We start from the raw sequence: 24,292 nt of genomic DNA on the forward strand, positions 1-24,292 counted from the left end.
GCTGTGTTATTTTACAACTGTATTTACAGTGCAATCCTCATGGTTTGGTATAACGTATTTTGTGACTCTTCACTGTTTTCGTCTATTTGGGTTGAGAAAATCCTATTAGAATGCACTACAAGTCATGTGTCTACTCAAAGTCTCATATTCTCTGTCTTTCTCTCTCTCTCTTTCTCTCTCTCCATCTCCCTGGGGCCAGGCCATGGCTCCAGTCAGCTGCAGAGAGAAGGGGCCTGAGAGGAAGTGAAGTAAACAAAAGGAGAGCAAACCAAACAAAGCGCTAGCGAGCCTTTAGTGAACACACTGCTGCTACAAAGAGCTCTCTGTCACAGTGTTGGACCTACCCCACTCCGTATTCCCGTGGAGTACCCAAACACACCACGGGCTATACACACACACACATTAGTAGCCTAACGGACACACACACAGCTCACAGCAGGGAGTCTTGCAAAGCCCTATCTCTTCTCAACGGCTTTATTCAAATGATGTGTTCAAACCTAATTCATTCAGAACTGAATGGAACATTTACTGAGCAGTGAGTGGTGAGAAGAGCATGATGAATAATGTTTGTGTTGTGCTTGTTGGGTTGTTCAGGTCATTAGTCACACATTACAACAAAGAGACTCCTCGTAGGATGATAACTAACTGCTTCAGAACTGCACAGTAACTTCTACCCTAACTGGTATAGCTGTGTGAACACTGATAACCTGGCTCTGCTTGTCATGGTATGGTCCTTGTTGACATGATAGCTGGTCTAATTAAAAGGCCCATTAACCTGGGAGAAGTTACCTACCCTGCCCTTACTGTTAGTGGAATGTGCTGAGTATCTGCCCTTGTCTGACAAACACATACAGAAAGGATTTCTTTCTTTCTTTCCTGGAAGCTGAGGGAGTTGTTGTTTCTGAGTCCCTGCTTCACCTGATCCACTGAGCACCAGGGGGGGGGGGGGGGGAGAGAACATCAGGCTCTATGAAAACAATGTTCTGACTTCAGAAATGATGTCATGAATGAGACAAGATCACTCAAATGAACACTGGTGAGTATGATTTGGATTTGGATTAGTGGATGAGAGAAAATAACTGACAGCCAGGTATTACTTTACCCTCAGTCCATTTTGTCCTAATGATTGTCTAGATATGAGGCACCTCCGACTCTCCGTTGCCTGGCATTCATGCTACTGCCCTTTCGAGACACCACACATCCCCCCCTAAATTATTTTATTCATCCAGAGGTGTCATCGAACAGGCTGTCAGCAGGCTGCAGCTTGTGTCTGTGAACGTTTGAGTTGTTAAGGAACCTTGCAACCCCCTCCTCCCTCCACCTCTTCTCATTTCCTGTGCTGTTTTTCAACAGACTTACGGGTAAGGGTTACCATAGCAACACAGAGTAGAAACAAACTTCCGGTCTGTGCCCTGCGGTCAGCTCATCCGCCTTCTCTTAGGACCTCTCTCTCAGGCAGCCTGGTGGAGTTCAAATCTTAGGACTCCTCATCAGGCCTTCTCCTGCATGCAGTGGCTCTCTGGATCAGTACAGTGGACTGACAGGACTTTGCTCCTAGTTTGATTCCAATTTGACCAAGTCTCCTAACTGAACAAATACGGCCAGTAAAAAAGTTAAATCTTACGTAAATACACTACCAATATCTTTATTTTCATATTGTTGTGAGTCTGATCTTTATGTTAAGTATTGTCAAGACCACCACTGACTTGGTTTACCAGTGCTGTGTCTTCACAAAGTGGGAAAAACCTTCAGGTGACGTCATCTGGGGCTTGGGTAAGTTTGCCACTATGGTTGTTCACCAGGAGGTTGACAGTAAACCATAAGAGAGAAGTAGGGAGGAGGGTGTTTAATCAGCATACAGCAATGCTGCAGGCCTGTCAACACATCACTATTTCACATTAGAACATCCTCCAACATTCTCCTTTTCAGTTTTAACGCACCTCTGCTTGTATATACCATACACACACAGACAGTGTATCAATATGCCCACACAGTAAACGATTACGTATGTAGATTTCAATGAAACAGACACCTCTGATTAGAAATGGCAAAGGTCACAGCACTTCTGCATCAAAGCTGTCTGCATGTGGTGTGTGTGGGCATGCCAGAGTCTAATAACAGCCCGTATGACTTTTTCATAGTGTGAGTTTCAACCAACCCTTCTCACCTAGAATGTCACTGCCCTGCTCGACCATCTCCACCCCCTGCAGTGCTGGTGCCAGTGTCATGCCCAATTTCACTCAGAAGTTGATGAGGGGTAAAAATACCACCTGCAACAATTCCATGGGAAAAATGAGACACAGAAGGATCAAGAGACGCCTGAAGTTGTTTTTGTTTGTGTTTGCTGGTTATTGTCTGCACCAGTATTGGACAGTAAATTGGTGTTTAAGAACTGGTTGGTAGATGCTCTCATTATAACAATGGAAAGCATGGAATGAGTTGTGGTTCCTTCCTTTAAGCTGCCATGCTTTTCTGTCTGTAGTGAAGCGACAGCTTCCATCCAGACATTATACCTATCAGGCCAGCCAATAACTATCATTCTGCAACTCAAGACAGACATTTTCCATCTGCAAAAATGTACTTACTGAGAAGTTGCTATCCCTTCCATCACTCTACAAACAACTGATATGAAGCTACAAAGATATATTAATGAGGTGGAAGGGCTGACGCTGACCTGAGCACACCTTCAGACGGCTGTTTGAAACATACTCCATCAGACCAGTAGACCGACCTTGATCTGACGTGGTCAGTAGCTTCAGGGACTTCAAAGTCCCTCATGCTTTGTCCTTCGTTCCTTCAGCTCCCCAGCGCTGACTCCACTGTGCGAGTTCAAGGTTTGCATCTGTCAGGGAGACAGGTCATAATGTCACATGAACAAGCAGAGTTTAGGGGACGGACGGACGGACTCTGTCTACTGCTACCACCTCATGTGTGGCCGGCTGGCCTTTCCTGCTCAGTGGGCTTCAAGGCGGTCGTTCCCCTGCTTGGCAGGAAGGGCTGTGATACCAGAGCTGTGAGGAACACAGCGCCAGGCTGGCCAGCCACCTCATCTGCTCTTTGATCGATGGCCTTTCAGCTGGAGTAATCATCCTATACCGGCTTTGCGGGGCTGCGGATTGTTTTGCTGTGTGTGTGTCTGTTTGTCTTTGTTTGTGGGTCTGTAGGTTTGTTTGTGTGCGCGTGTGTGTGTACGCATGTGTGTGCGCATGTGTGTGTACGCATGTGTGTGCGTGTGTGTGTGTACGCATGTGTGTGCGCGTGTGTGTGTACGCGTGTGTGTGCGTGTGTATTTAGATGAACTCTGAGCAGCAGGGACTTCCAGGGGACACCTGAGGTTACTGTATTCAAACTGGAGCACAACAAACTCAGATCATCCATATTTATCCTCCGGTTTATCATATCCACACTGAGCTGCAGTATAACAAGGTGGTGAATATTTCAATGAGAGCCTTCTCTGTTCTCTGCTAGTGGCCTTGTCATGTTTGTGTACTCTGCTCCTCCTCTCCCTCCACGCTAAGTGACCTTATGTGCTGTCTGTATTATTGACTTAGACAAAATGTCTTTGAGACCTTTCACCTTAGTAGAACCATGTAGAGGAAAGTAGATGAGTCTAAAAGCATGTGTATCTGGTCTTCACTTGGATGTGATGAGTGTGGCTGTTTACCTCCTGGATCCCCCCCCAGGCAGCCTGTCATCAGATGCAGCAGGGTCTGGGGGTGCTCTGTGTTTACCACTACTCACCGCAAAACCAGCAGCTCCAAGACTGCTCAGTATTGGGTAAAGGTTGCAACACAGAATGACCAGGGTAGATCTCAGAATACTCTGGACTCCTGTGTTCCTGCTGCACTACTAGGGGTAGGGGAAAAAAATCGATTCGCATTTGAATCGCGATTCAGTCTTATAGCGATTCATATCGATTCACAAATTTCAAAATCTCGATTTGTATTTTTTTTTTTGGACAATCAGACAATGAGTTTACTAAACTGCAAGAAAAACAATACATTTCAAGGTTTTGATGCAATGGGATTTTTTTCTTCAACACTTAAATGCCTATCACAGTCAAATAGAAACAAGTAACACTAAACAGCGAACTGGAATCGAATGTAAGCATATATTGAATAGAAATTTGATTAAAAATCGTGAATAGATTTTTATCGAATCATGACCCCAAGAAACGAATCGAATTATGAGGTACCAGAAGATTCCCCCCCCCCCCCCCTATGCACTACTGCACGTGGGAGCACCGCATGTCTGTCCTCCAAAACAGCAAGTTTGGACCATGCTGCCCTGTCACTTCTCATCCATGATCCAACATACCTGTGTGTGTGTGTGTTTGTGGGTTTGTGTGTGTTCGCATGTGAGACTGTATGACAAGGAGGTCGGGGCAGGGGGCTGCTAATGGAGGTATGTTTAATGCATCAGTTGTACATTTGTACCTTGGCTTATGATGCAGCTGCCGTCACTAGTCAGCACAGGCGGGTCCACTCTAGTCTCTCTTCCTTTCTCCAGCTCTCCTCTCTTTCTCTAACTGTCTCTCTCTTCATATCTCCTCACTTTTATCCCCTCCCTCTCATCCTCTTTCTTCTCCTCTCCTTATCTCTCCTCTCTTCTGCTTTCCCTCTTCATTCTTTCTCTCCCTCCATCTTCATATCTCGACTAGACTCAACTATGTTCTGGGAGCTAGACTGTTGTGGAGACCACAGCGTGTCTTGCTCTTCCTCTCGGGCCTCCATCTCATTGTCTCCTCGGACTGTTGTTCCTACAGGACTGTAGACCAGCACGTCCATCAACACGAGATAATGGGGCTCTGCCAAGACCAGTTGCTGTTCTGTGAGATGTGTGCTTGGATAATTGATTGGGTGGAATGTTTCTTTGTGTCTATGTTTGTGTGTATTAAGTCTATTTAGAGTGCTGTAGTGGTCTAACAAACACAGAACAATACGGAGGCAGGATATATCATTGTGGGGCTTTCTGTTATGACTTACACGCCTAGTGGCCTAGTATCTTCTGTGTTTCCCTACTGGAGCAGTGCACTCATGGTGTATTACTTATATATATATATATATATATATATACTATGTCTGCTACTGTACATAGTGACTGATACTGTTAATCATTTCTGAAGAACATGTCTTCACTGTTGAGTAGCAATACTCCTTCAGAACACAGTGTAGTTGTTTGTTTGTTTTAGTGTTTTTCTAGAGCCAGAGATGGCTAGTCCAGATGTTCATTTTACCACAAGCTTACAGGACTGGCCTTGGTACAGTAACTACATAAAGCAAGCTACGTTAGGAAGGCTACAACTACTGCCCCTGGATAATAGTAATGCAACTTTCATGACTAATTCCCAGAACATAAAAGATCTCAAGCTACTGTCAAACATGTCTCCAGGGCAGTGCGGGCTATCATTAGTACAGGTTGAGACCGTTTGTATGTGTTAAGGCATTAGTGTAGCCTTGTAGGAGTCAAGCCGGAGATCTAATTAGGAAACTCATAGTGGGACCTCCACTATTGTCTGCTTTGAAACTCTCTCTACCCCCTGTGCCCCCCTCCCTCCCTGACCCTGAATTCCCCTCTCCACACAGACTGATAGACAGGAAGGCCAGGGCTTTAGAGATAGTACCTGCTTTACTTCCTCTCTCCCTTCACTGTAATTAGAGAAACATATACGGTCTCCTAATTACTTTAACAGCATTGCCAGGTAGCTCCTGCATGTGACATTGTGGCTGTGTGTGACCGTATGTGTGTAGGGTGTATGTAGCCCTTGCATTAACATGAACCTGTGAAGAGGGCTAAAGCAGCAGAAAATGGCTGACATATAGGGGGCAGAGGGAGAGAGAGAGAGAGAGGGAGAGAGGTAGAGAGGGAGGGAGGGAGAGAGGGAGAGAGAGGAAGAGAGGGAGGGAGAGAGAGGAAGAGAGGGAGGGAGAGAGAGGGATAGAGGGAGAGGGAGGGAGAGAGAGAGAGAGGTAGAGAGGGAGGGAGGGAGAGAGAGGGAGGGAGACGGAGAGAGGGAGGGAGGGAGAGAGGGAGAGAGATGGAGTGTGGGAAAGAAAGAAGAGGGAGGGTTGTGATGTGCCTAGGGTCCCGACAGCCTGTCAAAACACATTATCGCTCAGAAAGCTTGGATGTGTGAAATGACTCCCTTTTCTCCACCCTCTGCCCTGCTGCCTCCTTCCTCATAATACAAATTATTATATTTTCATCTAGTATGTACACCTTTATCCGAAGCAACATACAGAGTGCGATTTGAACCTGTGACATTGATCTGGCAGTCAAATGTTCTAACCAGTGAGCACTTTCACAACCCAACAAACCTTTGTACGTCTCTTTGGATAAAGCTAAATGAAGAAAATGTCAAATGTAAATGCTCCCTTTCAGTCATAAAAGGGACTACCTGGCTGATGGGCTGCTAGATAGCTGTTGGCTGGCTGGTGGGCTGGTTTTCTGATCGAGAGGATATGCGACCATGTCGGGGGTGATTTTGGTCAAGCTAATATTGTTTTCAGAGAGGATGTTGCATTTGGATTGAGTGGACCCCCCATGTAAGAGCCTGTTATGGGGATAAAAAAGACCAATCCCAGAGCAAGCCAGGGTGGTAACTCCGTTTTCAGACCCAGTGAGGAAGTGCTATTCATCTAGTTCCTATTTTCCTGTTTTTATGATCCAACGGGACTGACACATTATCAACTTCAAACAGCAGTTAACTCCTATAACCCACTGCTCTCCCACTCCTGCACACACACTCACGCACATACTTTGAACGCTCGTACACTCATGCACGCACAGACACAAACACACAACATGGTCTAGCAGCAGTGTTGCTGTTGTGCTGTCCAGACTTGTTATTCGCTCAGGGGGTTGTAGCTATCTCTCTCAAATGATAGAAAGTCTCCCTCTCTTTGTCTCTTCTCCGGATGGGTATAGGTAGTGTGTGTGTGTTTATGTATGTACGTGTGTGACTTATGACTGCATTGAAGGACCGTGGTGCTCCTTTCGTTTCCCCCTTCAGTCGCCTTGGGTAGGAACTAGGAAGATTCATGTCTCCTGCAGGGGAGTATGGGGGGTAGAGGAATAGAGAGCAGAGAGAGAAAATAGACCAAGGGGACATGAAGAAGTGAGAGTGTGAAACTATTGCACAAGAGCTTTGTGTGTGTGTTGGTGTGTGTGTGTACATGTGTGTGTACATGTGTGTGCATGTGATGGTCACATGTTTGTGTGTGTGTGGTTTGGGCATGTGTTTCCACAAAGCTCTATTACTACTATTACAGCTGCAAGGTCTAATGCAAGCTCAGCGCTTTCGCCAGTTCTCTCCCTCTTCCTCCTTCCCTCTCCTTTCTCTGTAATTCCCCTTTCTCCTTCTCTGTCTTCTCTCCGTTACTCCTCTCTCTCTCCTCTCTCTGTCACTCCTCTCTCCTCTCCCTCTCCTCCCTCTGTCACTCCTCTCTCTCTCCTCTCTCCCTCCTTTCTTTCTTTCTCTCTCTCTCACTCCTTCTTCACTTTCCTCTGTCACTCCCCTTCTTCCTTCTCTCTCCTCTCTCTGTCACTCCTCTCTCCTCTCCCTCTCCTCCCTCTGTCACTCCTCTCTCTCTCTCTTCTCTGTCCCTCCTTTCTCTCTCACTCCTTCACTTTCCTCTGTCACTCCTCTCTCCTCTCCCTCTCCTCCCTCTGTCACTCCTTTCTCTCTCACTCCTTCTTCCCTGTCCTCTGTCACTCCCCTTCCTCCTTCTCTCTTCTCCTGTTAACCTTGTTTAGCTCAGTCTACCAAAGTTAGGCCTGGCAGTAGGTATCATAGGATGTCTAGTGTCATGCTAACTAAATGTTGCCTTTACAATGAATAACCAGCGCTGAATCAGTTGTATTTTTGGATGATGTGCTTGTGAATGAATGTTTTGTCTTGCCTTACTTCTTCTGTTCCAAAACAGAAATGAGTGTTTCAGAAATAGCACCAACTCCCAAAAACAGAGTATTGTTCTTGTAATTTGCCTGAGTTATTTATTATTCAATTAAATGATCTCAGCTTGCCAAACAAGCTTGGCCAATATCAGATTATGTTATTAGTGTGATGCACTTTGCAAGACAGCAGTTCATGCAGAGTATCCCGTGCCGCAGCAGCCTTCAGCTTGTGCTCGCTACAATGCTGCTCTCTGTTCACTCTGCTGTCTGTCAGTTCACACTCAATTCATTGTCTAGCAGTAATAAACAGACACGCTAGCTTCAAGACTTACTTTACTCCTTGGTTTTCCTCCACCTCTTCTTTCCCTTGAGTGGGCTGGAGACAGCTTTGATGCTGGCTGAGGACGAGAGAGGGTGGGGGACAGTGTTAGTGGGGTAGGCCGTGGCCTGAATGAGGGTAAACAGTGGTGCCCCTGTACTTAGTGCCAGTAGGGCCCCCACACTACTGCCTTTGTGTCCCCCCCCCCCCTCTCTCTCTTTCCGTCCCGCCAGGATTCAAACACGCAACTCATTTCCGTTGTGCGCAGTCTCTGACACGCACTTCCATGTTCTAGTAAGGACAGATCGACATCCACGTACATACATCCCTGGAGGGATTTGTCGGAGCTAGCTGATGATAAGCAGAGAACAAGTCTGAGAATGGGTCTCACCAGTGCATCGGGGATTGGAAAAAAGCCTCTGTTATTACTCCTCATCTCCTCTAGGGACAGAGCTGCCAGCCAGTCACCATGTTCTGCCTCTGCAGTGAGTGCCTCTGTGTCACTGTGTTTTTGTCACACACATTTCTACTCCTGTTAGCTCAAGTCCTACTCCTCCACAAACTAAATCAGCTTTTATCGACCCTCCTGGGATCCCTGCAGGCTCACAAACACACACACACAAACCAAGTCGAGCCGGCTCCTTAGAGTTTAATGAGGCAGGGAGTACTAAATCAATGATTCCCATGTTAGCACAGTAATGAGGGCGCTACTTGTCTAGTCTCTCCCTACACACCCTGCTAACAGTTGAATTAATAAATGTGCTTCTCTCTCCCCTGGGTCAACAACCCAGAGATGCTTTTAATTTCCAGCTCCATGCAGGGTTATTGATGTATCCTCCGTAGGTTTTGCCATTAGTGCTGTAGCGCTGTTGTCTGTGATCATGGGAAACCTGTTGGAAAGCAAACTGGTGTGTCTGTCTGGGTCCCACTGGGCCCAGCCTCCTGTGGCTCTGAGTGTGTGTGTGTGTGTGTCTTTAGACCTCTCGCTCATGAACTGGCTTCTAATACTTTCTGAATGTCAAGTCTTTTGGACTGTCATCTAAGCAGACTACCTGGCATGTGTGGTGATTGTATTCATGCCACCCTCGTCCAGTGTTGCCCCCCCCCCAAGCCCCCCCCCCCCCCCCCCCCCCATGGGTAGAGCTGGCCCAGACTCTGGGCTTCTGCAGCTGGAACCCATTACTCCAGTGAGCCTCCTGGCACATGCAGCCTTACCCTGGCACGGCCTCCATGTTGGTTCTGCATCTCTGCCAATCACACCGAGGTCCATTGATAATGAGGCAATTTCCTGGGTCCTGGTGGGGAGATTTACAAAGTCCTTCTCTGCCTCCCTTACACACATACGCACACGCACACATTCATGCACGCAGACGCATACACACAATCATGAACAACCTCCCCACACACACACACACACATTCTCACACTTAATTGAATTGCTGAACCCCCTCCCCCCCTCTCTCCCTCCTATTTGTTAGATCAATGAGGGAGAGGTGACGTGACAGGGATACAGATGCCCACTAATCTCATTCAAATGGACTTGAGTAGCTGACCTGGCTTTTCTCTCCTTTCTCGTCTTTCTCTTCTTTTCTCTGGTTATAGAAAAGGCCCCTCCCTCCCTTGCTTGGCCTGAGTCAAAGGATGTGACCACAGTCATCCTCCGTAGGCTGGTTGCTAGGTGCCTGGTTGCCAGGTTCGGGGCAGTATTTATTTCCCTGCATAATATGGGAACCTCTTGGTCTGTGCAAATCTAGTGTGATCACGCTGTCTCTGCTGAATACACAAGGAACAATTCTCATCTCTTCACCCTCTTTCTAATTTGTATCTTTCTCTCTCTTGTGTGTGTGTATAGTTTGCATATATGACAGCAGCTCATTGCTATCCCCAGTCCAGAGGCGAGTGTGTTGGTGAGACTTATCTGCCAGCATCTGTGTAATATCAGACACAGGATCAACTCACCTGCCTGGAGAGGCACTGGCATGACCATGGCATACTCTGCACCCCTGCTACTGGAGGAGTCTCGGCATGGCCAAACACACTCTCTCTCTCTGCCACATTCACACACACACACACATTCACACACACACATTCACACACACAGACATGTGCGCGCACCGTCCCCTGACCCTTTTTTCTGAGAACAGCGTCTCTTCATGCTCAGTGATCTGTACATCGCTGGCTGTATTCAAAGTATTCTGTGTAGAAAGCTGAAACACACTCATCTCTTCTCCTTTTAGGTTGAAAGACAGTTTATGTAATGGGATTTGGGCTGTTAGCTGAGTGAGCCTCCAGGCTATCTGACTGGGCTGAGCAGGTCTAGGATGGGCCGACTGTGCTAGGCTGACTTGGGCAGGGGTGGTACGGATAGAATTAGGCAGGGCTTGGCTAGGCTAGGCTAAACTGGACTACACCTGACTGGGCTGGGCCAGGCCTCCAGCTGCTGCAGTAGCAGAGTAGACTTATACCTTCAGGTCTTCTACTCCTCTACGTTACAAGTAAATGGCCATTAACGGCACAGCTGTGGGTGCGTCTGTGCACCTGGGTTCGTGTTTTAGCTTCAGTATGTGTGTGTTTGTTTCATACAAATAGCTAACGTCATGTTTCTTCCTCACTGCAGGCTGGCAAGTATTAAATATTGAAGCTCTCCAGTGCAGCCGGGGGTTGTACTGCACTGTACCGTTGTGTGTGTGCTGGGTGGTGGTTATTGAGGTTGCATAATTGATGCAGCTTATGGCAGAGCAGCAGCAGTCTAGGGTGGTGCCAGAGCACACGGCCCACATTGGGGAAGCAAGTAAGGAGCCCAGTACACTGCATGATCTGAAACACATTGAACTGTACTCTTCTGGACATGAAACTGTAGTAGACTGAATTATTTGAAGGCAACATGCACGTGGGTTTGTTCACAAACCTACATTTCTGGGAAGACTCAGAATTGGATCTGAATAAAAAAGATGTACATTCTGATTGTTTTATTGGGCAATACTGCCCTTGGGCACTTTTAGCTTTTTACTGCTGCCAAAATGCCCTTCACATCTCTCGGTTAAGTGTAAAATTTTAAAATAAAAATATAGGAAGCTATAAATCTTGTACACACAAGCTCATATTTTATTCAGGGGCTAGTTTTGTATATGAGACAAGCGTATTTATTTGTGTGTGTTGACATAAAAAATAAACTCTCTACTGTTGCTTAAACAGTACTGACCTCCTTGAAGCCTCTGAGATACACCCTGCTGGACCACCATGACTCATGACTGGACAAATTCCACTGACCTTGATTACTACTCTCAACTGGAGGGAGGGAGGGAGAGGCAGACACAGTATTTAGACAGACAGAGACATGGGGAGATAAAGAGAGACAAATACAGTACAGTACTCCAAGATAGAGAGACAGGGTGAGAGATAGAGAGACAAGAACTGAGAGACATTTACGGTCAGACCCCATGTATGGGGTATTCTGGAGTGTGAGTTCAGAAAGGGGCAATGTTGGGGCTAGTCACATCACACCTCTCTGCTAACAGCCCTATGAACTCTCTAGTTCACTAGGAGTGTGTTTGTAACTGGGTCTGGATACACACTTAACCATAGCAAGGATTTGTCAAGCTTTTTCACTCTCTGGGCTCTGCTGGAAGTCATGTTCAACAAGAAAACGATTTAATTTGCCCCCCCCCCCCCCCTCCCCCCCTTCCCCCATGTGCCTGTAGCCAATTTCCAAGGAATATGGCACCCAAACCAGAACAATGTTCAACAAGTGCCTCCATGGGTTACAACGCAGATGGGCTGCTTAGCAACTGGGCCTACATCCTGTATGTGCTCCCCTCTATGAGAGTAGTGGTCTTCTGTGGGTCATCACTATCATTATGTGGTGTCATGTGGTTCCTCATGCATTGCCTGCTGCATAAGCTGTGAGACTGTCCCAGTCTTAACACAGGGAGTTAGCATGCATCTCTGTGCATATGCACCTGTGCTAGTGTCAGTGAGAAAGTAGGCCTATATTGCAATGAACATAACATATTTATCCAGGCCAACGCAAATGCGAGCCATTAAACACACATACGCACCCTCTCTTCATAGACACAGATAAAACAGAGACACACATGCACACATGTAGTGTAGCTGTATGTTTGTCATTATGAGCAGTTTCCAAGTCTCAAAAGTGAGAAAGAAAATGTGGATACAATCTGTCTTCTGTGCTTAACAGCTCCCGTGGCCTGTATGGCTGGCAGCTGAGCCACGGCTTCACAGCAGGTGGTGCTAACTGGTGGGTGCTAAGAGAGGAAGAGATATTCATTACAAGTGTAGAAACGTGTCTTCCTTTCAGCCAGTTAGCTCTGCGAGGATAAGGTGGTGGGGAGTGGGGGTGTTCCAGTTCTGGTACATTTCCTCTCTTCACTTCATGTTATTTACAATCGCCCAACCAAACCTCCAGGTGCCTCAGAGCCATCGGTATACAATAGGAACTAGATGAACTCTCAGAATGTCTTGAAGTTTTGACATGTACTTGCCAGAACTAGCCCCACACAGTCAGGATCCATTCAGCTTAAAAGGCTCAGGAGTTGACAGCTGCCAGTAAAATGTCTCTCTGCTCTCTCGTCCCCTGCGGTTATGGAGTGGCTGCGTGTCTCTATCCCTACCCTTTGTGTCACAGAGTCCCTGAGCAACAGTGTGCATGTGTGTGTCTACTTATGCTTACATGCCTGTGTGTGTGTGTGTGTGTGTGTGTGCGTGTGATTCCACTGAGTGCACTGAGTCACAGTAGAAGATGAGTTCTGTTTCCCTGCCTTGAGTCTGTCAAAATAAACACGTCAGTCGATAAGAAAATCCCATATCCTGTTTGTGAAAGCTTTCAGACATTTTCATTAAAACGCTAATGATGATAAACGGCCTTGTTTCATAGGAGAAAAAGAAACGTGCATGTGTCTGTGTGTGTGTGTGTGTGTGTGAGTGCAGATGTGCTGCACTGAGGTATAGAGATATTGGAAAATATCAGTGTGACGCACTGGTCACACTGTAGGGAGGAGGGTTTCAGGCATTATTCTACAGTGTATATATGCATACCACAGATGGACACTAATGTGTCGCAATGTAATTAGAGAGGAAAGGACCTAGAGAGGGAACAGAAGGAGAACGAGAAAGAGAGAGAGAGAGAGAGAGAGAGAGAGAGAGAGAGAGAGAGAGAGAGAGAGAGAGAGAGAGGGGAACAGAAAGAGACAGAGGGAGAGGAAGGAAGGGCTCTTTATGGTACTGAGGCCCTGAGAAGGAGGGAGGGAGGAAAGGGTGACAGAGGGAAAGAGGAGGAGGGAGAACAGTCAATAGTCGAGACTCCAGATGTGAGCCAAGGCAGCCTGTTTACATTTTCCCTCCACCACAGACTGGAGCATATTTTTAACCTCTGCCTGTTTTTGTTCTTCTGTCCTGCAGGTGCTGGGGAGTCAGGGAAGAGTACCATTGTGAAGCAGATGAAGTGAGTAACCCCTCCATTGTTGCCCAGTGTTCCTGCCAGGTCTGAGGAAGGGACAGCCAGGCTGTGATGTCATGGTCAAGAGAGTGAGATCCTGTGGCCTGGCTCCTGGAACGCCAAGTCAGACGGGATCCACTCATATAGAGGCACCACTTGTAACATGGTCCATAGGTCCTTTACTGGTCTGTGTTTGATGTATGTAGGAGTCTGTATGTTTCACAGCTATTGTTTGTTTGGGGTAGAGACTGGAGAGGGTTTTCACAGTTTTACCCAAAGGATCAGGCACACGTGCACATAAAGTGCTCACACACACACACACGTGCATATGCATGCCCTCCCGCCCGCCCGCACGCACGCAAACACACACACACACACACACACACACACACACACACACACACAACCACACACCCACCCTCTCTTGCTCACTGACAGGGCTGCCAGCTGCTTCTTCTTTCCTGCAACAGCTGATAATGTGTGGAGGCGTGTTTTTATACCATGATTAATGTAATCTCCTGGCTAGCTGATACTCCTGATTGTCAACAAAACACACAGAAAAACACCCAAACAGGGAGAGAGAGAGGAGACAGAGAAAGACACTGTGAACGTTTTAGCTCATACTACCTGCTTCACACCCTCAACCACACAAACACAAATAGGAGTATAATTCTATTATAGACAGCATGAGCACACACACTCCACACACACACACACACACACTCCACACACACACACACTTCACAAAGAGGTTAAATATTGCTCTGCATTCCTGGAGTGTGCCATGCTTTCAATCCCTTTCATCACCCACACAATCACTTCAATCTGACACAACGAGGTCCCACACTCTACCTGCTTCATCTGAATAGCACTGATTAGCTCTTATTGCCTCATCTCCTTTTTAAATTATGATATACTTAATTTCCTTTTGTAAAGATAGCTGTATGAGCTTGAATCACAGACAATGAAAATAAATGAAAGTTTAAAATATAGGTTTGATAAATTTCTTCTCTGTGATTTGGGTTATTTGAAAAGCATCAAAACATCAGTTTGTATGGCTTTTTCTATTTTTTTGAGTTAAACATATTTTAAACTTATGGTTTGTGTGGCCCACAATCCAATCTCCATTGCCCGCTTGTTCTTGGATTAGATTTTGTAAATTGTCTTCTTTATTGAGACATGAAAAAGAGCTTCTCCACGGCATATTCATTGAGTCCTATGCTTCCATGCTAGAAGCATTGCCTGCATTCAAAAGAGGTTAGATTCAGAATGTCCACTTAACAAACCAGTATCCTGGATACACAGGCTTTGCCTTTTTGGCTTCTGACAATACAATCACCCCTCTTCTCTCTCTTTCTCTCTCTCTGTGTCTCTCTGTGTGTCTCTCTCTCTTTCTTGAAGTGGCTCCTTTGTCTAAGCTCTGTGCTGGTGGCTGGGGGGTGGGGATGTTGGGTGGTGTATCTCTGTGTTGTCTGATGACAGTGATTTATATTCCCTTTCCTGTATTCCAAAGCATATCAAGGTTTTATTTGACAAATGAAGGACAGCTGAGATTTGAAGTGATCAAACTAGCACTGAAAATTGATTATGGTGCCAGATGTTTTATTTTGTGATCATTTTAGCATGTCACTGTTGACAGTATTTCTGTGTGTGAGTGTGGTCTTGTTTAACTCCCCTTGTAGGGACCAGAAGTCCCAATAAGATATCCTTGAGCCCAAAAACTTCTAATGCTATGTCTTAGAATTAGTTAGGTAGAATTACATTAAGGGTTAAGTTTAGGGTTAGGGGTGAAGTATGACACGATTTTGGATTGGGAGTGAATTGTTCCTCCTCACTAGGATAGTAAAATAAACCTGTGTGTGTACATGTTTATTGATCCCAGTCCCCCCCTCTCTCTCTCTCTCTCTCTCTCTCTCTCTCTCTCTCTCTCTCTCTCTCTCTCTCTCTCTCTCTCTCTCTCTCTCTCTCAGAATTATCCATGAGGATGGCTACTCAGAAGAGGAGTGTAAGCAGTACAGAGCTGTGGTCTACAGCAACACCATCCAGTCCATCATGGCCATCATTAAAGCAATGGCAAACCTGAAGGTCGACTATGAGGATGCTGCCAGAGCAGTAAGTTCCACGCAGACACACAGTAAGAGTCAGGAGTATACCTGGAGACTGGTGACTTCTGGTGACTTCACAAGGCTGTTACTGCTCCTACACATAGCACACCATGGCACAGTTTACACAATACTGCTGTGGTGGAATTTTATCATTCAAAGTCTTAGGTCAGAAGAATTTGTCTTTATCTGTTTATTCTTGCAGCAAGGAGGAGCAGTTCTAAAACAGTACCAAAAGGATGTCTGTAATAGAAGGGCTCTCTGAAAATGTCATGATCTGAGCATTCTTTTAAACAGTAGTTCCAGACAGTTACATAATTAGATCAATAGTTCATGTCTATCAAAAGAGGAACTCCACAATAAACAAGAAAGGTTGCAGACCTTAATACAGATGTTCAATATTAAAAACATAGCTTGAGACAAGAAAGAAGAACTTGTGTTTAAGAATCCCTTGGGTATGGGCAAAACAACCAGGGTCAAACAGTCAAATTTGTTAGACATTTGGTCAGCAAGCGGAAACTTCATCAATACTGTCTTAGGCCAAAAGGTTATTATAACTTTCCAGAAGTTCAAATCTCAGCAATAATCGTTCTAGGACAAAGAATATTACAGACATCTTAAAGATGTCATTTTCTATGACACTTCTCCATGGGGAAACGAGTCTTTCAACCTCACTCTTCTGACAATAGACTCACCTCCAATCTGCTTGTCTCTTTCTCCACACTACTCTCAACCACTTCTAGTCTTGGATGACATGAGGTTCTGGAGCTGGAGTGTTTCTTCCTCTCAGATTGCAACAATGTGACAGTGACAAGTGCTCTTCTCAGTCTCTTAGAAAGCCAACATGGTGTGTAGGTGCCGACTGTGTTTGCTGTTGGGAGGACCACTTCACAGCTGATACAGTGATACAGTTCAATTTATATCTCCACAAGTTCTTACACAGGGAGTGACTGTATGTCCTCCGTTCTCTCTCTCTGGCAGCATAAAGAGCTCTTTAATGCATTTGGAAGGTATGACACACAATCAATAACACATAATATTTGATTCGTTTTAGGCCCAACTGGGAACTCACACGGTTGCTCAAGACACACAGTCGGAGACCCGTGTGTCTCTTGTGTGTGTCTGGTGTGTTTTTTTCAAAATGAGGGTTTATTCGAGGTGGATGTGAGAGGCAGCTTATCTGCAGGTCAGGCACTGGGTTGTGAATAATGTGCTATTTCGACCACATCTTCCCCCGCAACCCAGATGGCCCTGAGAGAGCTCCAAATAGCCTTGTCCACAGTTTTAAATCAAATAGACACATTTCTCACATAGCCAGAGGGGGATGCTATCAACATACAACAATGTTTCAGAAGTAAACATGTGACCGAGCTGCAGTCTGAGAAGAGAGAGTTAGAAAGAGAAAGATGAATAGGTGTTGTTTAAACATGCAATTAGTGGAAACTATTTAAAACTACCGGTAGTATGTTTACAAATGTACTGATGTACCTCTTAAGCTCTTATTTACACAAAAGCCAAGCACATTGTGTGCACATGTATACACAGACACATACATTGACACACAGTACGCTTGCACTCTCCACCAGTTACTGGATGTGCTTACACACACATAACTCATTTACAGTAATGACCTAACTTTAAAAATACTGTTCATTTAGAGGATCGTTCTGTACACTGGAACATGTGCTGCCCTCTCCTACTCTGGGCTCTGGGGATTATGGAATAATGGCTGTAACTTCAAGGTAATGCTTTACGTAGTTTTCCTCAATGTCAGTACCTGGTACTTACAGTTTTCCTGGGAAATGTTGTCATCCACATGGACGTTTCTGGCTGTGTTACCTGTAGCTGTTGCCAAGCTCTGTTGTTGAACTTCAGCCTGCATTGATTGCATTCACTGTCTGGTTAGATATGCTTTAGAACAAACTGGAATGGTCTCAATTGGCTCAAGTTATGAGCTGGTAAACAGCTCTTTGGTCTACTGTCTGACTGACAGTAGACCAAAGAAAAAGATAGAGTCTTTGATAAGTGTCTTTCAATTCCCACTTCTGAGAGCCCTTGGGATAACAAGGTGTCAATATGATTTTTGGGGGCATTTTATCCATATCTCCTTTCATTCACCCCCTCTCCCTTTCTTCACCTACATAGCAGTAGAGTAGTCTTTGGGGAGGGAGGATCTCAAGTCAATCAGCCTCTAGGTACATGTGCCGTTCACCTAATTACCAGATGTTAGCCTATCCTTGGAGTGAGGAAGATATGTATGTGGAGGTGTTTGAAACCATGCGTGTGTGTACGTGCGCACGCTTGTCAGGAAAAGCCAGGCTCCTGTGTGTCACTCTTATCTTCTCGGATGATGCCAGGGAGCAGGTTGTGCCTGCAGGGGTAATTACCCCTGAGTCATCCTGTCCCCCTGTCCTGCTCTGGAGAAGGGCCCTCCTTCACCACTGGGCACTCGGAAACACGAGTACCCTACACAGTTGGCCATGGCAGGATTTATACGCTAAACACACACTGTCTCTCTCTCTCTCTCTCTCTCTCTCTCTCTCTCTCTCTCTCTCTCTCAAGGGTGTGTGAGAAATGACAGTCACACCACTATAGGGCAGCCACTGTCAAATAAAAAAGGCATGATACATGACCATGTTACGTGAAAGGTGAAGTTATTGTCTGAAGGACAAGGCTCACAGGCACGTCTGAATGTCAGCACTGCCTAGTTATTGATCACTTAGCTTCCAGAGTACTTACAAACCTAACGTGTGTATATGTGTCCGTTTCCAGGACGATGCCCGCCAGCTGTTTGCCCTGTCGGCGGCTGCGGAGGAGCAGGGCATCCTACCAGAGGACCTGTCCAACATCATCCACAGGCTCTGGGCCGATGGAGGTGTGCAGGGCTGCTTCACCCGCGCACGCGAGTATCAGCTCAACGACTCGGCTGCCTAGTAAGTGGCCATCTGTGATGTCACGCTGCGCTCCCTCGGTCTGCGCTCCCCCCCTCTGGGTTCTGCTTGTTTTCTCTGTCTCATACTCGTCCATGTGGTCTAAATGTCGTTGTGGGTGTTACCATCCATATCTGTTAGCAAGCAAGTAAAACCATCTTAAACTGCACTGATGGCTTTATAGCCCACTTAAATCTATATGGTTGTTTTAAACACCTAGCCCCCCTCCTCCCATCAATATCTTAAAGGGATTAAGAGATCTAACAGGCATGCGCTGTGCCTTATCACTCCGTAGAGAAAGCAATTGCTTTTCAAATAGGGGTGAGCTAGTCTCTGACCTTCTTGGAATTTTGCAACAGCTTATTTACCTCGAATCAATCTTTGGATGAGAGGAGACCTAGTTGATGTCATAAATAGAATCAATCCACTTCAAAGTTAGGAAGAAGCGTTTTTGTGGTTCACCGTCAGAAGGAGCTTGTTTGTTTGGAGGAAATGCCTGTTTAGAAAAGAGATACATTGTGTATATACATTGTGCCATTGTGAACTTAAGACTGTGTTTGTTGGTAAAAAAAACTAAGAAGTGTTTCATTGGATGTATTTTCACAGGGATAAATGTAATATTTAAAAACCTCAGTAAACACTTTGTTTTGTTTTCCAGGGTTTCATTGTCTAATCGGCAGGTTTGCTTTTTCTCAGGGTCCTACATGTTGTAGCTTAGACTTACTCAAAACGTTCTGTGTTTTACACGCACAAAGTCTATTAAACCTTACTCCCACCGTGAGATTGTCACTGTTACAGAGTGTGTCATAAAAACCTCTACAATATGGTGTTTCGCAAATGATTGCCCTGCAGTCTGCTAAATATTAATACCAGCAGTAGGAGTTCCATTGTTTTTTTTTCTTACATTACAGTCTAATCATAACTTCTAATCCCCCTTGCTCTGCTGGGCTCTTATGAAGAGCAGCTGTGGTGTACAATACGCTTGTTATTAGAATAGGTCCAGAGCTCATGGGCAGTTCTTCAGCCATCTCTCTGCAGTCTGATGCATGTTAGGATGAAGCTGTGGGGACAAGGCTTTACATCTGCTCAGACTGGGGTTAGATCTGCTCAGACTGGGGTTAGGCAGGGATTATGGCTAACAGTGTGCTGCGAGATTGAGATGAATTACTTTGGTATAGTACCACACCCTATGCTGATAATAATAACAATCATATTATGCATGATAATAAAAAAATATAAAAAAATGATTTCGCTGCAGATCTAGGTTACTTAGTTTAGATAGAGACAAAGGTAAGAGAGAATAATCCATTGTAAACTTGTTCAAATGAGGTAAAAGTGACGAAAACTCAGGAGGTAAATTCTGAGATTTCTGACAGCACCAAACACTAACACAATACAAGCTCAATATAGTGTTCTCCATTGATTTATTTCACTTCCTGAAAGTTACATTAAACACCACATCATGCTGTTGTCACTGCTCCTCCTGCTCCCCTGTTTTTCCCCTACCCCCCTTCCTAATTAGGTTGTCAATCACCCAATAAGGACCAGGAGGTGTCCTCTATATTCAAATAGCTCCACAGACAGCTGCTAAACAGATGTGGTGTCGCCTAAAAACAAATACTATTTCTATGAATAAAGACCTGACAACCAATGGCCTCTCTGCCCTCTTTGAGAAACACAAGAGAAGTCTGACGTTAATGACTGACTATTGGATTGGGCAAAGTGCCCTGCCTGTCTGGGCTTCACCTCACTGAGTAATACAATAAAGGGTTTTTTCTCCTCTTGCTAAGATCTAATGGACACTGTCATTGCCCTGCTGAGAGAAAGTTATGTTTGTGTGTATGTGTAGAGGTGTTCAGCATGTAAAAAATATTAAAAGGAAAATGCATTGTCACCATGTAGTAAGTAAAGGGGGAGCCCCTTTACTTTAAGGTACATTTTTTCCTTAAGGTCAGCATGCATGCTGCTTCTAGTACCTCACCTCTGGTTCTTTCAGGTTTGTCTAACGTGTGTGTGTGTGTGTGTCCACCTTGTCTTTCAGCTACCTAAACGACCTGGAAAGGATAGCCAAAGCAGACTACATCCCAACACAGCAGGACGTGCTGCGGACCCGAGTGAAGACCACCGGCATCGTGGAGACACACTTCACCTTCAAAGACCTGCACTTCAAGTGAGACAACCACCTGCTTTTTAAACAATTAACAAATAGCTACGTGTACATGCGTTTGTTCTTTTGGGAGTTTGTGAATATCTGAAAAGGATCCTTTGTAAAACACAACCGCTTCAGTATTCAGCAGCCTCCTCCATTTCCAGCAGAGAGAGAGAGAGACAGCGAGAGGGTGAGAGAGAGACATAGGTTTGTTGCAGTGTGTTTCCTCTCTAAAGATGGTAGGTGGTGCTCCTGTAGTTAAAACGTGAGGTTGGACGCAGTACACGTAGCTGAGACCTCGCTGCTGAGCTCCATTGTGAAGCCGTCCCTCGCACCGTCGGCCAAACACAAAGGAGACCTCTGTCTCTCCTGTAGTCACTTCTCCCTTTTTTCGATACCAGTAGTCTACTCACTCCTCGCAGGCTCGAGCTTTTGCAGGGCGCTATGACTGACAACTTCCAGCTGAATGGCATTGTGTGCTTCTCTGCGTTTATCCTATTTCCATCGAGCGTAGGTGTGTGCATCTGGCTGTTTGTTGAGGCAGACAAGATGTACCATATGATGCGGTGCAGTTGAATTGTGAACTTGGGCGAGAGACAAGTAGAGCTTTTTAGATGTGAGCTTATCTTAGTCCCTCTTTTCCTTCTCATTGTCACCCCGGGGCATCAGAACTCACCAGGTAAGTGAATGGAGGCTGTAAGTACAGACTACTGAGGAGTTATAATGGAATGTCCCTGCAATCAGACATCAAATGGAACAGTAGGAAAGTTCATTACTTTTTCCAAAGTGCTTCTGAATCTATAGGTGTGAAAGCTTTGTCAGGGTATATATGAGTTTGTGTGTGTGCATGCATTTATGTGTGTGTGTGTGTGTGTGTGTGTGTGAGAGAGAGAGAGAGAGCACATTGGTATGTGCACATGCACTCGGTACCAAAATCCCCACACAGTTTCCATGCAGCTCATCATTGTTTTGCTGTAGTGATGGAATCAGGTTACAGTGAGGGTTATTATAGTTGAGGTGAGCCCCACACTCATTACAGCGGTGTGTCTACAGTGCAGTACTGTATGTAGTGCTGTAACAAGCTCTACTCAGCCAGCCAAACCTCAGCATTTCTGCTCATTATTGTGACTTGATCCAAACATGAACCGGAGCTCTTCCAGGCCACACCACATGATGGAGACAGACAAGACTTATGACAACCTGTCCTTTTATCAATGTGATGTGGTGTCAAAACACTTTTTTGTGGTGTCAAAACAAAACATCTCCCTCTTACATGTTCTCCTTCTCACTCTCAAGTTACCTTTTGTAATGTATCTCAGTTGGGCAAAGCTTAGGCTGGCACTGCCTGCTTGACTGGCATCTTCTGTCCTTTCACCCACGTGCCAGTCTGCCATGGTCTCATGAATAAGTTATATGGGCACAGAATCAACAACACGACTCAGCCCTGTCTGTCTGCAGGCCCGCTGTCGCTACGGCAACGGCACTGTACCAAAATGCCAGGGAAATGACAAGGTCTGTGCAGCCACGAGGGGCCTTACTGTTGGAAATAAAGAGGGAGCTGGAGGACGGGGAATAACAGGAAGGCAGTCAGTACAGAAGAGAGGAGGAGCTGGTCTCTACAGACAGGATGGTGCATCCAAAGAGAGATCCTCATTCCGCTCCTGTCCTCTTGTCGCTAATAAACATCACAATACTGACGCCGCCACACAATCCTTTCCGTCTCAGTCCAGATAATAAACCTCTCCAAAGCAGTTATTGTTTGAATCCCTCAAACCACACAGGGACAGTAGTGAGCCTGACTGCTTATGTGCATCCCTCCCTGCAGGATGTTTGATGTGGGTGGCCAGCGCTCTGAGAGGAAGAAGTGGATCCACTGCTTCGAGGGAGTGACAGCCATCATCTTCTGTGTGGCCATGAGTGCCTACGACTTAGTGCTGGCTGAGGACGAGGAGATGGTCAGTATCTATCCTTGAGAAGAGTATTGTAGAGCATTAGCTGCTTCATAGCCACTGCATTGCAATGCTTTACATATTTTTCATTTCAGATGGAAATTATCTCAGTTTGGCAGTACTCCCTCAGGATCATCTCAAATGAAATCGTTTTCGTCTCTCGCTCCTCTCATTTCCTCTCTGCCTCCTTCTCTCTCCCTTTAATTCTCCTTCATTTCTCCTAATTCCTTTCCTCTCATCTCCTGTCTTTTCAGAACCGCATGCATGAGAGCATGAAGCTGTTCGACTCCATCTGCAACAACAAGTGGTTCACCGAGACCTCCATCATCCTGTTCCTCAACAAGAAGGACCTGTTTGAGGAGAAGATTGCCCACAGCCCACTGACCATCTGCTTCCCAGAGTACACTGGTAGGAGATACTTTAACTTTACCATCACACAATCAACTCTAAGACTAATGCATGTGTATTAAATACGACTATCTATTAAACATGACTATCTTTACTCATGATCCACAGGTCCTAACAAGAATGAGGAGGCCCAGGCCTACATCCAGACCAAGTTTGAGGACCTGAACAAGAAGAAGGACACCAAGGAGATCTACACCCACTTCACCTGCGCCACCGACACCAAGAACGTGCAGTTTGTCTTTGACGCCGTCACCGACGTCATCATCAAGAACAACCTGAAGGACTGTGGTCTCTTCTAGTGCGAAGAGAGAGAGACGCTAGGTGAGAGAGAAAGGCACAGTCACACACGTCTGGACATGAATATGTCATGTGATGTTTTGAATGTGACATAGGAGCCTCTGGTGCATTAAATCTGTTTGTGTGTGCTTGTGTGTATGTGTGTGTGTCCCTTCAGATGACTTGAACAGTTCTGATGACCAGAAGGACAGGGAATTCACACGTCTTGAACGACTGCACTGGCAAACCATGATTTCTGCTTTGATCTGCTTTTGATAAAGACACCTAAGAGACTGAAATCGGCGAGCCAAGCAGAATTGTAACGATTGCTGATCCAGTTGCTCGTATTGATAACTCTGGGCTATGACCACAAATCATTTACTGTGTTTTTGTTGTTCTACTTTTACTTCATCCATTTCAATTATTAGAGGAAGCAAAGGAAATGTTTTTATATAAATGCATTCATTTTACTTTTAGAAAATCTGATGTGCAGATTCTATTAAACTTTTAATTGCAAAAAGCGAGGAACAGGCATGGACATAGAATATGATCTAAAAAGGAAAGTGCTTTTTTATAACGTTTACATGTGTTCTTCATTCATAGCCAAACCACATACTGTCCTGCATGTCTCAAAATGGCAAATATATTAGCTCAATAATCTCCACAAAAATATCTTAACATTCCTTTTAGAAAAATCTTTAAAAAATAAAAAATAAAATAAAAAAAAGCTTCACAAGCAGGGGAAAAATGGCAAAACTGATATTTAAAGTATGTATGTATCTAACATTCTGTTTTTTTATAGTCCCAA

The 24,292-nt window shown here is 45.4% G+C and overlaps 1 protein-coding gene across 1 annotated transcript in view; it reads left to right on the top strand.

The window, feature by feature from the left end:
• Positions 1–23,960, top strand: part of LOC136951996 (guanine nucleotide-binding protein G(i) subunit alpha-2-like) — a 45,276-nt gene extending 21,316 nt beyond the window's left edge. The window contains exons 2-9 of the mRNA XM_067246701.1: positions 13,634–13,676; positions 15,641–15,782; positions 18,545–18,705; positions 20,744–20,872; positions 22,677–22,806; positions 23,055–23,208; positions 23,317–23,529; positions 23,663–23,960. Coding sequence (XP_067102802.1) covers positions 13,634–13,676; positions 15,641–15,782; positions 18,545–18,705; positions 20,744–20,872; positions 22,677–22,806; positions 23,055–23,208; positions 23,317–23,507 — 950 coding nt within the window. The 3' untranslated portion in view covers positions 23,508–23,529; positions 23,663–23,960. The remainder of the gene's footprint in view (positions 1–13,633; positions 13,677–15,640; positions 15,783–18,544; positions 18,706–20,743; positions 20,873–22,676; positions 22,807–23,054; positions 23,209–23,316; positions 23,530–23,662) is intronic.
• Positions 23,961–24,292: the final 332 nt, after the last annotated feature.

Source organism: Osmerus mordax, chromosome 1 (assembly GCF_038355195.1).
Source record: "Osmerus mordax isolate fOsmMor3 chromosome 1, fOsmMor3.pri, whole genome shotgun sequence".
Lineage (NCBI taxonomy): Eukaryota > Metazoa > Chordata > Actinopteri > Osmeriformes > Osmeridae > Osmerus > Osmerus mordax.